Source organism: Notamacropus eugenii, chromosome 3 (assembly GCF_028372415.1).
Source record: "Notamacropus eugenii isolate mMacEug1 chromosome 3, mMacEug1.pri_v2, whole genome shotgun sequence".
Taxonomy (NCBI): Eukaryota; Metazoa; Chordata; class Mammalia; order Diprotodontia; family Macropodidae; genus Notamacropus; species Notamacropus eugenii.
The window spans coordinates 229587279-229604919 of record NC_092874.1 but is presented as its reverse complement, the minus strand read 5'-3'; the positions used below and the strand labels follow the sequence as shown (position 1 = coordinate 229604919).

The following is a 17641-nucleotide window of genomic DNA, read 5'->3' as shown; positions in this document are numbered from 1 at the left end:
TCTTTACTACTCCTTGGGAACGTCAGACCTTAAGCTAAAACTTCCCTTCTCACTTCCTTCTTTCTCATAGAGTACAGTCTTATCTCCTTTTCTCTTGCTTCCTACTCTGGGAATCATGGGTCTCCATGGGATTTGGCTCAGGGATAGTAAACGAGAGAACCACATGGGAATGGCTGCTAGCAGCTCTTACCTCTAATTGGGGCTTTGGGAGTGACATCCATGGGTGATGAGGATCATATCTAAAGTTTAAAACTTCCCCCATTCTTTCTCTTTATTTTAGGTCTCACTGTCTGTCTCAAAGTGTTACTCTGTTTATATTTTGCTTTCTTCACATTTTTTCTCTTTTTGTCTCTTTCCTCCTCTCCTCTCTCCCCTTTCTCCCCATTTCTTTTCTTTCTCTCTTCTTGTCCTCTCATATTTCTCTGTGCCTGCCTATATCTATTCACATCTTCAGTCACCTTTAATACTGAAAGACTGAAGTTTTTGGCTATAAGAGAGTTTTGTGAGGTAGAAAAGATCACCGTGCTGTTACATACAGCAACTTGTTTCCAGGCTCAATCCTATTTCCTTTTGATAAGTTAAACAATGATTTATATTATAATTTTCTCAAATAGGACATTCTAATATCGCAGTACTCATCTGTCACAATCTCCAGAACTGGAAAATTCTTGCATTCTCTCACCTAGATTTCTCTTACTGAAGCAGTTTGTCCTTTTCTTTCTCTTCTTTAGGCCTATGAACAACTCTCCTTTTGTCCTTTCTCTTGATGCTGATTTAGGGACATGGATGATGCTAACAGAACAGCAGTGACTGAGTTTATTTTGTTGGGATTCTCATATTTGGGGGCCTACCAGGGTGCCCTCTTTTGGGCAGTGCTCTTCATCTACTTAATCACTTTGCTGGGCAACTCCCTGATCATCACCCTTACCCTGCTGGACCCAGCCCTGAGCACTCCCATGTACTTCTTCCTTCGACATCTCTCAATGTTAGAGATGCTCTACACTACAACTGTTGTGCCTAGGATGCTGGTTGATCTCCTCTTCTCACATCCTGCCATGTCTCCTGGCAGTTGCTTCACTCAGATGTATTTCTTTGCCCTCTTTGGCATTACTGAATGCTGCCTGCTCACTGCCATGGCCTATGACCGTTATGCTGCCATTTGCCAGCCCCTGCATTATGCCATGCTGATGAAACAGCAGGTATGTGTGGGTATGGTGGGTGCTTCCTATCTGATGGGCATCATCACAGGCACCACCCACTCCATATTCATCTTTACCTTGCCATATCATGGTACTAACATTGTTCATCACTTCTTATGTGATGTTTTCCCTGTTTTGAGACTGGCAAGTGGAGACACATTCTGGGGGGAGGTTGAGGATTTTATTCTCACCCTGCTCTTTATCATGACTCCCTTTGCTCTCATCATATTTTCCTATGTTCGAATTCTCATTACCATCCTTGGGGTAGCCTCTGCTCAGGGCCGCCAAAAAGTCTTCTCTACTTGCTCTTCCCACCTAATGGTTGTCACACTCTTCTTTGGGACCGCCACCCTTGCCTACATGAGACCAAGTGCCAATTCCACTCAGCACCCGGACCAAATCGTCTCCGTTTTCTACACAGTTGTAACTCCCATGCTCAACCCTTTTATCTATACCCTGAGGAACAAAGAGGTGATGGGAGCTCTGAGGCGGAAATTAACCAAAGACCTTTGAAGTCCTTGCCTGGTGCAGTGGTTTGCTTGGCTTCCTTTTTGGTGAGTTGAGATTCCTGATCTTTATTTTTTTTTTAAATTAAAAACCTTTTTTAAAATTTTTTAAAAAGTTAAAAAATATTTTCAACTTCGAAACATTTTGATTTGTTCTTCTACCCTTGCCCTGGAGGCACAACAAAATCAAAACCATTGCTTCAAATATTTAAATCAATGAAAACATATTCCTGTAATAACTTTGTCCAAAAATGTGTTTCATTCTGCATGGTTGGTGTTCTTCTTTCTCATGACCCTCATGACCTGATCTTTTAAACTGAGGAGGGGACCTATGTAGCCTGAATCCCTAGATCTTTTGCCCAGTGGTAAGATTCTTGGGAGATTATGGCTGATGTTGCCTGGTCTTTAAGAAGGACATCCTATCTTTTCTGAAGATTTCAGAAATCTCTGTCGGTTTTCATCTAAGATCCTAATCTGGTAGCTCCTTTCAGGTTTGTGCTTCAAGTGAAGACTGGATCACCACCTTTGTAGGGATATTACGTATGGGTTGACTAGAAAAACTAGGAAGTCCATGTGTGAAGTCACCAAGTACAAGAGCAGTGCTTGGGGTGAGTGGAGGAGGCTGTGAACTGGACACTGACCTCCTTAAGATTGCTTTTAGAACTGAGTTTCTGTGATTTAGATTCTGTGGTCTTATTTGGGGGGATGGTTAGTATATACTTGTCCTGAGCCTAGTTCTGCAGTTTGAGAGGGATTCACATGGATTAAGGGACACAATGTGAATGATTTAATATAATTATGATATACCAGCTTTGATACACCTTAGACACCACTTCCTGAGGGCTTGGGGCCCCTCCCTGCATTAGAACCTTGAAATGGAGTCCTCCTCTTCATGGTAAGGCATTCCATTGGCTATTTTCTGTGCCAATAACTACTTTGGTGGTCAGAACTATCAGAGAATAAGCTCTATAAAAGTTTTCCAGTGGCAAGGAGTACTCACATCAGTTTAACAAGTATTCATTAAGTGCTTACTATGTGCAAGTCTTTGTGCAAGGTGCTGAGGACACAGATACACAAATATAACAAGGTCTCCTTTAAGGAGCTTAGATTTTACTGGAGGAGATGCAGAATTTAGCTTGATATAAATTAGCAGGTAAATCTTGTGCAGATTGCCCTTGTTTATGTACAAGTCATCCATTCTCCAGGATCTGTCCACTACTTATCTCCAGGCCGAATTTTTCCTGAGATCCTTTTGGAATAATGAACTCCATGAGACTCTGAGTCCTGTTCTGAGCTTGGAGGGATCCACAGGCTGTGTCTAGATGATGGCTAATGGGCATCATCACAGGCACCACCCAGCCTATATGCATCATTACTTTGTCATTTCATGGCACTAACATTATTCATCACTTCCTGTGTGACATTTGGCCTGTTCTGAGACTGACAAGTGGAGACACGTTTTGGGGGGAGTTTGGGAATCTTGCTATCACCCTGCTCTTTATCATGACTCTCTTTGTTCTGATCCTGTTTTTGTATGTTCGAATTCTCATTACCATCCTTGGTAAATTTTTTAGAATTAGCAGATCTGACCTATCCTCTGTATCTCATTCACTTTGCCCTATCTAAATAGATCACCCTATTGAGATCCTGGAGGTAGTTATTTTGTGATCCCTCAGGTCATTCTGTCTTTTTTCTCAAAGACTTGGCTGTCAAGCTCATAGTCTTACTCACACACAGACACACAGACACACACACAATGTTTCTATCTCTTAAACACTCTGGCTTCCCATTTAATTAACTTCTCAACTACCTTGACCAGTACCTTCTCACCTCCTCCTCTCCCTTCCTCTGTCTGTCTCTGTGTGTGTGTGTGTGTGTGTGTGTGTGTGTGTGTGTGTTTCTCTGTCTCTGTGTCTCTTTCTCCTTCTCTCTCTCACACACATACCCACAAGGTAGTCACTTGTTATTTGATATCTTTGATCTCACCAACTTTTACACAAACTCTACTACAAATTACAGAATGTCAAAATTCTTACATGTGACATTAACATTCCATATTTGCATTTCTGCATGTCACTCACCCCCTCCTAAATCCATTCGTTGTTTTTAGAGTTTTCCAATTATTTGAACCCTTAAGGATGTCCTTGAAAATTATCAGTTGTTCACGTGTTTCTTCATTGCCAAATCCAAATCTCAATTTTCATCCTTCTTGGTATTTCCACAGCTTGTGATGCTGTTGACTACATCCTCCTCCACTTTTCTCTTTTTAGTTTCAGTATTTTCTCCTGCTATTCCTTCTATCAAGAAGATTGCTTTTTCTTAGTCTCTTTTGTTGTATCTTCCTTCCTGTATCTCACCTGTGAATGGATATACCTCATGTGTCTGTCCTATTCCATCCCTCCCATTTCTACACTCCTTTAGGTGATCTCATAAACTCTTACAAATTCAATGATCATCTTTAATCAGATCACTGTCCCTCCTTCACCTCTGTCAGATATCACAAGGTGACGGCTGGCCATCAGCATTTGAATGCCTCAGAGACATCTCAAACTCGTCACCAAGTCCAAAATAGAACTAATTTTCTATTCTTCTAAACCCAACTTCCTTCTTTTCTTATTTTTGTTGAGGGTACCACTGTCCTTCTGGGTTTGAAACCTCTGAGTCATCCTTAGGTCTTTTCTTCCCCTTGTGCCCTATATCAATCAATCACCTAGTTTTATTGATTCTCTGTCCACAGTGTTGCTTGTATCTATTTCTTTCCCTCTACTTTTATGACCATTACCCTAATTCAGGCCTGCCTCACCTCTTGTGTGGACTGCAGCAATAGTCATCTAATTAGTCTCCTTGTTTCCAGCCTCTCCCTTCCTGAACCCATCCTTCACACCATTACTAAATTGATATCTCTGAGGCACAGTTTTTTCTTTTTTGCTGTCCTTTCCTTTTTGGGGGGAGAGGGGTGCAATCAGGGTTAAGTGACTTGTTCAGGGGCACACAGGTATTAAGTATCTGATGCTGAATTTGAATTCAGTTCTTCTTGACTCCAGGGTCAGTGCTGTATCCGCTAGGTGCTCTAGCCTTTTAGATGCCTCCAGGCACAGGTTTAATCATGTCACTCTTCTGTTTAAGAACCTTTGATGACTCCCTGTTCTAGGATAAAATACAAACTCGTGTATTTGGTATTTAAAGTCACTCACAGTCTAACTCCAATTTACTTTTCTAGACTAAAGACACATTGCTCCCCATCATAGGCTCTTATGTTCCAGCCAAACTGGACTGCTTGATGTTCCCCAAACTTGATAGGATCACCTCTACCTTTCTATCTCTTTCCAGGATGTTTTTTAGGCCTAGAGTATACTCCTTCCTCACTTCTGTCTCTTAGAATCCTTATCTCTCTATAAGGATTAGCTTGAGTGTAATGATGTCTTATGTGAAATCTTAACCAATTGCCCCTAGCCCCCAGTCATTAATATTGCCCCCTTGAAATATATGTCTATATCTATAGACACACCCAATACATATATAAGTATATATGTATATGTATGTGAGTATATATATATACATATATAAATAATACATTTATATACATATACATGTATATGTGTGTGTGTGTGTGTGTATATATATATATATATATATATATATATATATATATATATATATATATATATATATATATATATATATTCCCTTAACTGTGTACATGCTATTTTAACCCAGAAGAATGTAAGATCCTTAAAGATAGATTGTATCATTTTTGTTTTTTTTATCTATAATTCTAAACACAGTTGCTGGGACATAGTAGCACTAAATGGATACTTTAATTACATTTCTTTTTTCCTTTGATAATTATCCTATATCTCCATTTTGATACTTGACTTGGGATGCCTTTAATCTGCTGTCCAGAGGGAACCAAGCACAACTCTGTCTCTTCTAGAATGACCAGGTCTTATTGATGGTAAATTGGAGCATGTAATTCTAGTTGCTAGCACATATGCATAGTCGTTAATTATAGTACCAGAATACGTTACCAGATAACCAGACTGATATTTCCCACATGTATGAGCACCAGGTAGAATTTGTTGCACCATGAAGGTCAAGGATATATGGTGTTTGATATCAACAATTGTTTGGTTTTTTATTGTAGAGGAGAGAGAAGGAAGGAAAGAAACATTTCCTAAGTATCTCCCATTTGTTATGCACATGCTTTCCAAATATTATCTGGTAAAATGATGAATTGTGAATAGTTCTCAAGGCTCAGAAAGGATGGCATATGGAAGACAAGGACCCATAGTCATTTCTCTCTGCTTTGGATTAAGTACTGTTGGTGTAGAAGGAGGAACTGATTCCAAAATCGAGGAAGAACTTTTGTTAAGATTAGCTCCCTTCTCAAACTGACTGTATTTCACCTTTTCAGACTTATTACTTATTTCACTTTTTACTCCCACTATCTTCCAGTAGAATTGGCTGTTCCTCGCAAATGCCATTTTATTTCCCATGTCTGTCTTTGCTTAGGGTATATTCCATTATGGAATACACTTTTTCCTCATATCCATCTCTTAGAATTTCTAGCTTCCTTCAAAACTCAGTTTAGTCTCCTACATCATCTCTTTGCTGATCTTCACAGTTGTTAGGGTATTCTCCCTCCCCAGCCAAATAAATTCCTGTTTATTTTGTGTTGGTTGCCTGGTTTTTCTCCTTCGTTATTGAAGAGAACCTAAATATCATTTCTATGTTGGGGTCGAGGTACTCTGTGTCCAGTTGTGGCTGACAATACCAATGATTGTGATCTTGATTGAGAGTCTATCACAGAGCAGGCACAAATATTCCATAAAAACATTTGGAGTGGAGCCTCTGCTACAGTGTCTGGCATCTAGTAAGGACTTACTATTTTCTTGCTATTTCAGGTAACGACAGCCATATTAAAGGTGCAGGAGACCCAACTCTCCCACCTTTACTCAACCAAGGATTTAACATGAGCACCAGATCAGGCAGATCAATCCCAAATGATCCTTCAGAAAGCTGATTCATCCAGTCCAGGTTTACAGAAAAGGATGAGCAGAGGCTAAGACCTCTAGAAGAGGAAACAGTCCAGAAGTTTTCAATTCAGGGAGGTCCCAGAAGGGCCCTGAGTGGGAAAACTCCAGCAGTGGAGAGGATCAGTAGTAGGAGAAGAATTGTCTCCAGATGGCACAGAAGAAGAATAATCCTGACCTTGGAAGCCTCAGAGGGAAGAGAAGACCACCCAGTGTCCTGATCAGGAGCAGTCACCCACAGAGCTTTGACCTCATAGTGAGAATGAAAGAGGAAATGGCCTGAGGAGATAACTTAAAAAAAGGAAAAAAAAATGAAACTATGTTAGCAGACAACAAAACAAGGAAAAAGGGGAGGGAGCTTACTATATCTCACATAATCAGTGATTTTGATAAAGAGTCCATTAATAAGGAGGTGGGGATGAGAGAATATGTGATGTGAACCTCACTTTCATCTGAACTGTACAATTGAAGGTTTAACATGGTTTCACACACACACACACACACACACACACACACACACACAGAGTTTTGGTGCACTAATATATTCACCTCAGCAGGGAAATATTGAGAAAGTAGGAGAAGGGGGTGGTTTAGATGCAGGGTAGGTAAAAACAAAATAAAATCTAATGTGGTTGCTGTAGTTCATGAAAGGGAGATTAAGAGGAAAGAAAGAATGAGATTTTGAGAAGCAGACTAGAGAAGAGGAGGAGGAGGAGTAAGGACAAAGAGATCACTTCAGTTATAGATCTTTAAGCAAACTCCTCTTTTTACTACCTTCCTTGTAAGGAGAGGGTTAGGGCAAAAAAAAGAAAGAAAAACTGAGAGGACAGGATGGAGGGAAATACACAATTGATGACCATAACCACAAATATGAATGGGATGAAGTCACTTAGAAAATGGAAGAAGGTAAGAATATAGTTTAGAAAGTAGAGCCCAACAAGATGTCTACAAGGAACACACAGATTCATATAAAATTATACTAAGGGATTGGGTGGAAATTTAGTTCTGCTTCAGGTGAATTTCATTTCATTTTTTTTTAGTAAATATAAAAAATATAAAAATAGTAGTCATGATTTCAGACAAAGCAACAGTAAAAAATGACAGGATCAAAAGAGATAAACAGGGATACTTCATTCTACTTCAATTCATCATGAATAACAAATCAATATTACTACTTAATATATGAAGAGGCACCTAGAGGTAGCTGGGTGGTGCCTCTGGACAGAGTCTTGGGCCTGCGGTCAGGAAGACTACAGTCCAAATCTGACCTTAGACACCCACTAGCTTTGTAACCCTGGGTCCTCATATATGCCTTAATTATAAAACAGAAAAAATAATATCACCTACCTTCAAGAGTTTTTATGAGAGTCAGATGAGAAAATTATAAAGTGTTCAGCACAGTTCTGAACTTGTTATTGGTGCTTAACAAGTGCTTATTTCCTTCCTTCCTATCTATCTAGCTGCACTGAATGGCATAGCATCTGAATACTTCCATGTAGGAAGCTCTTAGGTAGCTAGATGCTGTAGGGGGTAGAGTGTTGGAGTTGGAATCAAGAAGACTTTGAGTTCAAATCCATCTAATTTTTGCTGTGTGACCTTAGGCTAATCACTTAACTTAGTCTGCCTTAATTTCCTTATTTTAAAGGTAGGAATAATAATAATACAGCCCTACCTCAGAGATATTTAGGGTTTGCTTCTAGATCACCTCAAGAAAGCAAATACTGCAATAAGGCAAGTCACAAATTTTTTTTTTTTTGGTTTTCCAGTACACATAATAGTTATATGTACACTAAACTGTAGTGTATTAAATATGCAATAGTGTTATACCTAAAAAATTGTAAAACATTGTATTGCTTACAAAAGCTAATCCTCATCTAAGCCTTTGTGAGTTATAATCTTTTTGCAGATGGAAAGTCTTGCCTCAGTGTTGATGGCTATTGAGTGATCAGGGTGGAAATTGCTTAACACTGAGTTGACTATGGCAATTTCTTAAAATAAGCCAACAATGATATTTGCCACATTGATTGACTCTTCCCTTCACTTGAGCACTTAGAGGCCATTGTAGGGATAGTCATTGGTCTAATTTCAATATTGTGTCTCAGGGGAGCAGGAAAGCAAGAGGAGAGAAAGAGAGGCAATGGAGAAGTAGTCAGAACACAAACCATTTATGATTAAGTTCAGTGCCTTATGTGGACATGGATTGTGGGGCTTCAAAGCCATTACAACAGGAACATCAAAGATCACTGATTATAGACCACTATAACAGATAAAAATGAAAATTTTGAAATATTATGAAAATTACTAAAATGTGACAGAGAAACATAATGTGAGCCTTTGGTGTTGAAAAAATGGTACCAATAGACATGATGAAGGCTTGACACAGGTCTTCAACTTGTAAAAACAATTCACTATCTACAGAGCACAATAAAGCAATGCACTATGAAGCAAGGGTCGCCTGGACATAATTCTCAAGATTGTTGTGATGATAAAAAACGTAATATTTGTAAAGTGCATTACAAACTTTATAGAGTTTTGCAAATATTAATTATGAGAAATAAACGGTAAATTCTCAAAAACGTCCATTTTAATGGGCAAGGTATAGGAAAAGTTGAGAAAATGGAGATCTACCAGAAACAGAAGAATGCAGTGGGGGAGGGGATAGGGGTGTTGACTTTGGATGCTTCAATGCATGTGTTAAAAAGGTAGGAAGAGATCTGACAATTTCACATAGAGTTGTCTTTTCTTGAAGTTCTGCCAGCCCAAAATCAATAATTCTCTGTTCCAAGCTAAACATATTCAGTACCTTCATCCAATCCTCATATGACAAAGATCCAACTGGTATATGTGCAGGGAACCTCTGATGCTAATGCCTATGATGGGGAGGTTGAGGGACCTGCTTCTGGGAAAGTAGTAATGATATGCAATGGAAATATTTTAGGCAGACTTTGGAGCACGAGTAGACATACTTTAGCTGGTGTTATACCAGTTGAATAGTAGCTGCTTTGGTGACATTACGGACACTAACTGACCAGAACTTCAGCAATTATCCAAAGTCTTCTTTCTGAGAAACTCTGCTCTTGGTTCGACTCTGCTGTTAGTGGAGTCTGAGGTTGACTTATGGCTACTTTATAGCTCCTTTTCTTTTGGGAAGTTCCTTTTGAGTTTCAAAAGGTAAGGAGACAAGATACCAGGAGTTGGGAAATCTGGGAGTTTGGCAGTACTAAAGTGGAGGTGGATGAACACTAACCATTCTCCTACCTGGGGTAGTACTGTTAGACACTGAGATTGTATAATTCTGTGGTGGCTATTGTTATTATTTATAGGCTTGAATCTAAATTTGATCTGTTTCCATTAACTTGTAAATGAGTGGGCCAAGGTTACAAATATTGGTATGTAATTACATCATATAGACTGGATAAAGGATGTTCATGTTTTTAGTTTTGTTTCTGTTTTTTACATTTTACATGTAATTTATTTATTTTTCAGTTTTCAAGATCCACTACCACAAGAATTTGAATGAAAAACTTTCTGCCCATATCTTCCCACCCTCCACCCCAGCACAGCATGTACTCCATCCATACCTTCCTCCAGTATGTCCTCCTTCTATCAATAACCCCTAATTCAATACCCCTCTATTTTCCTGTATGGCAAAATGGATTGCTGTACTCCATAGAGTGTACATCTTATTTCCCAGTTGCATGCAAAAACAATTTTTAACATTCAGTATTAAAGCTTTGAGTTCGATATTCTTTCCTTTCTTCACTCCCCACCCACCCCCATTGAAAAAGCAGGCAATTTAATATGTCATACATGTGTAGCCATATAAAACATTTTCTTAATAGTTATGTTGTGAAAGACTAACCACATTTTCCTCTGCCCCATCCTGCTCTCCATTTATTCTATTCTCTTACTTGAACTATCCTCCCACAATAGTGTTTGTTTCTGATTATCCCTTTCTCTAACCTCTGTCCCTTCTATTATCTCCCCCCTCCATCTCATTTCCACCCCTTCTTCCTTCAGGGTAAAATAGATTTCCATGTACAATAGAGCGTCTGTCTCTCCCTCCTTTAGCCAAATCCCATGACAATAAGGCTCACTTATTGCCTTTCATCTCCCCCCTCTTTCCCTCCACTGTGAAAACTCTTTCTTGCCTCTTTTATGTGAGATAATTTGCTACATTCTACTTCTCCTTTTCTCTTACTCCTTGTACATTCCACTGAAGAGCAAATCTTATTTTTAGGTATTCTCCCTTCATATTCTGTTCACCTTGTGCCCTCTATGTAAGTATGTATATGTGTGTGTGTGTGTGTGTGTGTGTGTGTGTGTGTGTATATATATATGTGTGTGTGTGTGTATGCATATGTATATATGTACTCACACATTCACAATATACCCACACATATATATACATACCTACACATATGTAAAACACACACATACATATCCATACATACCTACACATACACACACACTCACATTATATATATATATATATATATATATATATATATATATATATATATATATATATATATATATATATATTTATATTCCCTCTAACTATCCTAATACTGAAAAAGTTCTCATGAGTTACAAATATCATCTTTCCATGTAGGAATGTAAATAGTTCAACTTTAATGAGTTCCTTAAGGCTTTTCATGCCTGTTTACCTTTTCATGTTTCTTTTGATTCTTGTATTTGAAAGCCACATTTTCGATTTAGCTCGGGTTTTTTCATCAAGAATACTTTGAAGTCCTCTATTTCATTGAAATTCCATTTCCCCCCCTAAAATATTATACTCAGTTTTTCTGGGTATGTGATTCTTGATTTTAATCCTGTCTCTTTGACTTCTGAAATATTGTATTCCAAGCCCTCTGATCTCTTAGTGAAGCTGCTAAATCCTATGTTATCCTGATTGTATTTCGTCAATACTTGAATTGTTTCTTTCTGGCTCCTTGTAATATTTTCTCCTTTACCTAAAATTTGGTAAAATGTTCCTAGATTTCTTTTTGGGGTCTCTTTCAGGAGGTGATCAGTGAGTTCATTGCATTTCTATTTCACCCTCAGGTTCTAGAATATTAGGGCACTTTTCCTTGATAATGTCTTGGAAGATGATGTCTAAGCTCTTTTTTTGATCATGGTTTTCAGGTAGACCAATAATTTTTAAATTTTCTCTATTAGATCTGTTTTGTAGATCAGTTGCTTTTCCAATGAGATATTTCACATTGTCTTCTATTTTTTCATTCTTTTGGTTGTTGTCTTATCATTTCTTGATTTCTTATAAAGTCATAAGCTTCCATCTGTTCCATTCTAATGTTTAAAGATCTATTTTCTTCAGTGAGTTTTTGTCCATCTTTGTTTCTTCAGGGCTCAACTTAGGTGACACTTAGTCCATGTAGACTTACCTATTCTTCCTACCTCATCATCCCAGTTATTATTCTCTTCCTCCTCAAACATTACAAATGTACCTTGTCAGGATTTGTCCTTTGCTCCCTTCCCTTCTTGTGTTGTATTATTATACTTACCTTCACAGGTGAGGAAGTGTTCTGTTTTTGACTTTCTGTCAGCACAATGCCTTCCACATAATAGTCACCTAAGAAACAGTTTTTGAAGTTAATTAATCTTGTATTGAAATAGAGAGGTAAAGATTGCTTTCCCGAGCATGTTACATTTAGACCTTAAATAAGATCAGGACAATCAAACTGTTGGGAAAAGTGGAAATCAATACGGCAGAAATTAGGTTTAAATCAACTCCTTACATTATTTTCTATAATATATTCTAAATAATATACCACCACAATATTAAAGATCGTAGCATAAAAATAAGTAGAGGAGAAGCTGATCATTTACTTCTTGCAGCTATGATAGGAGATCCTTTCTTAACCAAAGGATAGAGCAATTGCAAAAGACAAAATAACGAACTTTGACTATGTGAAACTGAAAACTTCTGCACAAACAAATTTGATATAACTGGTTAAGACAGAACTGGTTGAATGTGAAAGAACTATTTGTGCCATATTTTTCTGACAAAGATTTGATATCAGAGCTCTGTGAGTGTATGTATATATATATGTATATATGTGTATATATGCATAATATATGTATTTTATTTATATATGCATATGTGTACACACATATATAGAAAACAAAAAACAATTCCTTAATAGCTAAGTGATCAAAAGATATGAATAGTTTTAAAAAGAATTGCAAATTATTAACCATCACACAAAAGAATGCTTAAAATCTCTAATAACAAAAGAAATGCAAACCCAAACAACCTTCATTTTTCACCTTATACCCTGAAAATTGACAAAAATGAAAAAAAATGGGAATAGGCAATGTTGGAAAGGTTGAGAGAAAATGGATATTAGAGCGTTGTTGGTGGAGTTGTGATTCAGTACAACCATTTTGGAAAACAATTTTAAATTATACAAATAAAGTAACTAAAATACCTATGGACATTTTGACTCAAAGTTTCCATTACTAGACTTATACCCCAAGGGGGCCATTAACAAGAAGAAAGTCTACATATAGCAGCACTTTTTGTGATAGTAAAGAATTGTAAACAATGCAGACATATTGCTGCATGAAATGGTGAATATGATGAACACAGAAAAAGCATGAAAATATCTACATGAAGTGATGCAGAGTGAAGTAAACAGAGCCAAGCAAACAACGTATATGATGGCTATGTCAATCTAAACAGAAAGAATCCCTACAAAACAAGTTAATGGGGCAAAATCATAAACAAGGACTGGTTGTAATAAGAGTTACAACAAAACACCTCCACTCTGTTACTTTCACAGTTGTAACATGTGGACCTTTCTTCCATATTGCAAATATTTTCAGATATCTTTTGAATGTATCAGTTGTGCTGATTTTTTCCTTATTCTTTTTTTTTAAAATTATCATTGGTTATATGGGATGGCTTTCTTGGTGGGAGAGGAGTGGAATGCTGGGGAAAATTATGGAGATGTAAAAAACCCCAAAATACCTTTATAAAAAACACATTTAAAAATAAGATCAGGAGAGATATTGATTTTCTCATTGACTGTAAAGATGAAGTTCAGTATTTCTCTGAAAAAATCCGTGGGAATGGGCACTGTCTCTTCCTGTGCAGTTAAATTGGTCTCCTCTTCATTCCTCACATTTAACACCCTATCTCCCATTTCTGAGCCTTTGAACTAGCCATCCTCCTTGTCTGGAATGCATTTTCTCCTTACCTTCACCTCATAGAGTTTCTTTATTCTTTTAAGTTGTAGCCCTAGCACCATCTTCTGTGTGAAGCCTTTCCTAATTTCACCCCCCTCCTCTGCCCCAGTTACTAGTACTCTCCCTTTCTAACTACCTTGTATGTAGCTACTTTGTATATATTTGTATATTTATTAGTCTTCCCAATTATAATGAACTCTCCACATAAGTAGGAATTATTTCATTCTTTGTGCTTGTATTACCATGGTTTAGCTGTATTGAGCACATAATCCTCTGTGAACAAAAAAGTCATGCACCAACATTCCCTCCACTTTGCTCTTGGTTTGTAGTTTTTTCAAGTTGCAGAATTTACCTTCAGTGCAGTAGCTGACCTTGATGCCATGTTTGTCCTCATTGAAGGTATTTGACAACTTGGTTGAAAACATCATGCTAAAAAGCATGGGAGCAAATACACAGTCTTCTTTCACTCGATATCTGGAAAAGCATGAGAGTATCGTCCATTATCCAGAATCTGGGCAAGCATGTTGTCTTGAAATTGATGTACAATACCAATGAACTTCTCCAGGAAACCAAATTTTGAAATAATTTCCCATAAATTCTCATGATTGACTGTATCGTGGGCCTTGGTCAGATCTATAAAGATTGTGTATAGACTTCTGTTTTGCTCTTGGTATTTCTCCTGTAGGTGTCCGGCAGCAAACACCATATCATCTTGGCCTTTGCTAAAGCCACACTGGCTGTCAGGTAGATGACCATGTTCCAGGGGAAGTCGATTAAGGAGGACTCTGGCAATGACTAAGAGAGCAACACCCCACTGTGATTGTCACAGGACAATCCATGTCCTTTACCTTTATAGAGATGGACAATGGTGTCCTTGAACTCTAAACTACTTTCTTAAGAACAGTGAAATTGATTATATGACTTAGGAGACACTGGCATAGGACAGCACAGCATGGCATGCCTTCATCCAAGAAGGTGTTGTACTCTACAAGCAAGGCAGAATTGAAATAGCTCAAATGAAATGGGAGATATACAAATTTAGAGAATCCACCCCTAATGTTCACTTGGACTATTTATGCCCAGTCTGTGGTAGAGCATTCTGAGCTAATACTGGTCTAATCAGTCACAGTCAGAGACATTGTAACTTGACTCTAACATAGTGATATCATTTTGGTCCTCTTCAAGAATGAAGGACAGCAACCAACCAACCAATCATAGTTTATAACAGTTCCTGGCATGTAATATAATTCTTTTGAGTTTCTTTATTGATCCCAACCCCTCCTCTGGGTTCTCCAGAGGTGTAATAGAAAGTATCAGGAGGCAAGATGGCCTGGGTTGGATATTTCATTTTACCTAAGCTTTGGACTGAAATGAGGTCAGGCTAATTTCCTTCACTGACCTTGGTAGGTAATGGGTTTCCTCTCCCTAGAGGTCTTCAAGTTCAACTCAAATGATCAGTTGTTGGCAGTGTTGTAGGGAGAAATCCTATTGAGGTAGGCATTAAACTAGTTGGCTACTGAGATCAACTCTGAGATTTTATAATTCTGTGATTTCTTAGGGTGGACCCATGAGGGCTTTTCCATTGCTGTTATTTGTTTTCAAAGAGGACTAATAACACTGTAGGTGGTCTTAATTTATGGATGAATTGGATTTAAGTGAGGCACAGCTCCATGAAATCTCTTATCCAGAATCATTGAAATCCATTGGTAGGACAAAAGTCAGGATGACTGGTGATGGCCTAGATTGCAATAGATGTGGAGTCTTCAATGTCTGACCAAGGTTTAAGTGTTCCACCATGCTTGCTTTAGCTGACCTCACAGTCACTGGAACAAATTATTCTCATCCATCTGTGTCATGGCAGGGAAGTGTTCACATGCTTGGGATACTCACCTAACTCACCAATGGGTTTGAGGCCTATTGATTACCCTCAGCCTGGTTTAGCCAGTCTACCAAGGTGGTTTTGCTATGGTCTGGCTGCTTCTCATGCTACAGCTTCTTGGAGCCACAGATGAGAGCTGGGTTAAGCGTAAACACCAAAGGTGGATAAGCAGCCCTGAACAGGGCTTGACAAACCCTCAGAGCAAAGATATTAGTTCTCCTGGAATACCCCACACCCCACTTCTCTATTAATTCTCTGAGAAAGGGCCTCGGGCCCTGTGGGGGCCATTCTCTCAAACCCCTCATTTATTTTTCAGTTCTTGAATGACTCAGGCCATACTTTGGGACCATTGGTACCCATTTGCTATTATTATTTTCTCTTGGCAATAGCAAAATAGACTCCAGGCTCTCTATAAAAGAAGGATCCTTACTGAAAAGCAATACAATGTATCACATTTAAAGACCACCCCTCCCCATGCATGTAGCTTCCCTTGTCCCTTCCCCTAGGGAATAATTCAATTCCTCCCTAGGACCTTGTGATGGACATAGTCAGATTAAACAGATTTTTTTTCTCCTCTGGAAAGTAATTTTTAAACAGACATTTTAAATCACTCATGGTACTTTTTGTTCAAGTTCTCAAAAAAAAGGCAAGTCCCTTTACTACTTTTGGACTTGGTTGCCTGTTTTGTAAAATCATGGTGTTGGACATCACCAACTGGCTTCAACTTGCCTTTCTAATTTTGTCACATGCTATTCCTCTTTCATCACTTTGTTCAGCCAAACTGTTCATCTTTGTATTCCTCACACATAACACTCTTTTGTCTTTGTGCCTTTGTATGGTCTGTCCCCCACAACAATCTCACCTTTGCCCTCAGTTTTTGAACCCCCAGTTTCCTTCAAAGCTCAGCTTAAGCACCATCATTACAAGGACTTCCTTGATCTGTTTCCCTCCCTGCCCCACTCCTAGTCTCATGCAGACACAGTAACAGACAAAGACACAGACAGACAGAGAGATAGACAGACAGATACACACACACACACACACACACACACACACACACACTGTATCCTGTGATGGAGTATAAGCTTCTTGAGATCAGGGATGGTTTCATTTTTGTATTTGTTTTCCCATTGACTAGCACAGTACCTGGTATATAGTTGGTACTTAATAAATGTGTAATGATAGACGATTTCCATGGTTTCTTCTGTGTCTGTCTACGATCCTTAGGCTAGGTGGGAAAGTTGTGGGATGTAGCTTTTCCATACTTTCTATGTTTTCTGTGTTCTGGGAGATAGAAAGAGCCTCTTTTGGTGACAATCAGTTAACAAAGGTGTTTCTTTCACAGACTAACTGGGCATTTTTCTTGTGTTTTAGAGATAATCTGTACTTCCCAGGTGTGGAGAGGATGGAACGTCTGTGGCCTGAGCTCTTTAGGCCCTGCTTCTTGGGCCCAGGAGCTGTGGATTTATTCTGTGGAGGCCACTGCACTCTGTTCTAGGGGACATTCATAGCCCAAAAGGAGAGAAAACTGCTAATCCTGGCATTTCTTACTTGTTTTGGAGTCGAGTAAACTTCTTAACCAGGTCCTTCACCACCTGCTTGACTTGCTGGTTCCTGAGGGTGTAGATGAAGGGATTCATGAAGGGGGCAATAACTGTATTGATTTGTGACACTCCCTCGTTGAGGTCAATCCCTTTTCCTGGGGAGGGTTAGACATACATGAAGAAACAGCTGCCATAGTACATGGACACAACAATAGCATGTGGAGAAAGCCTTCCTCCTCTCCAGGGATGATGGGATTTTAATGATTGT

General features: G+C 38.5%; 1 protein-coding gene across 1 annotated transcript; it reads left to right on the top strand.

The window, feature by feature from the left end:
* Window positions 1-782: 782 nt before the first annotated feature.
* LOC140531422 (olfactory receptor 10P22-like) lies at window positions 783-1712 on the top strand. Its single transcript, XM_072650370.1, has one exon. It carries the CDS (start codon window positions 783-785, stop codon window positions 1710-1712), a length of 930 nt encoding a protein of 309 aa, XP_072506471.1.
* Window positions 1713-17641: the final 15929 nt, after the last annotated feature.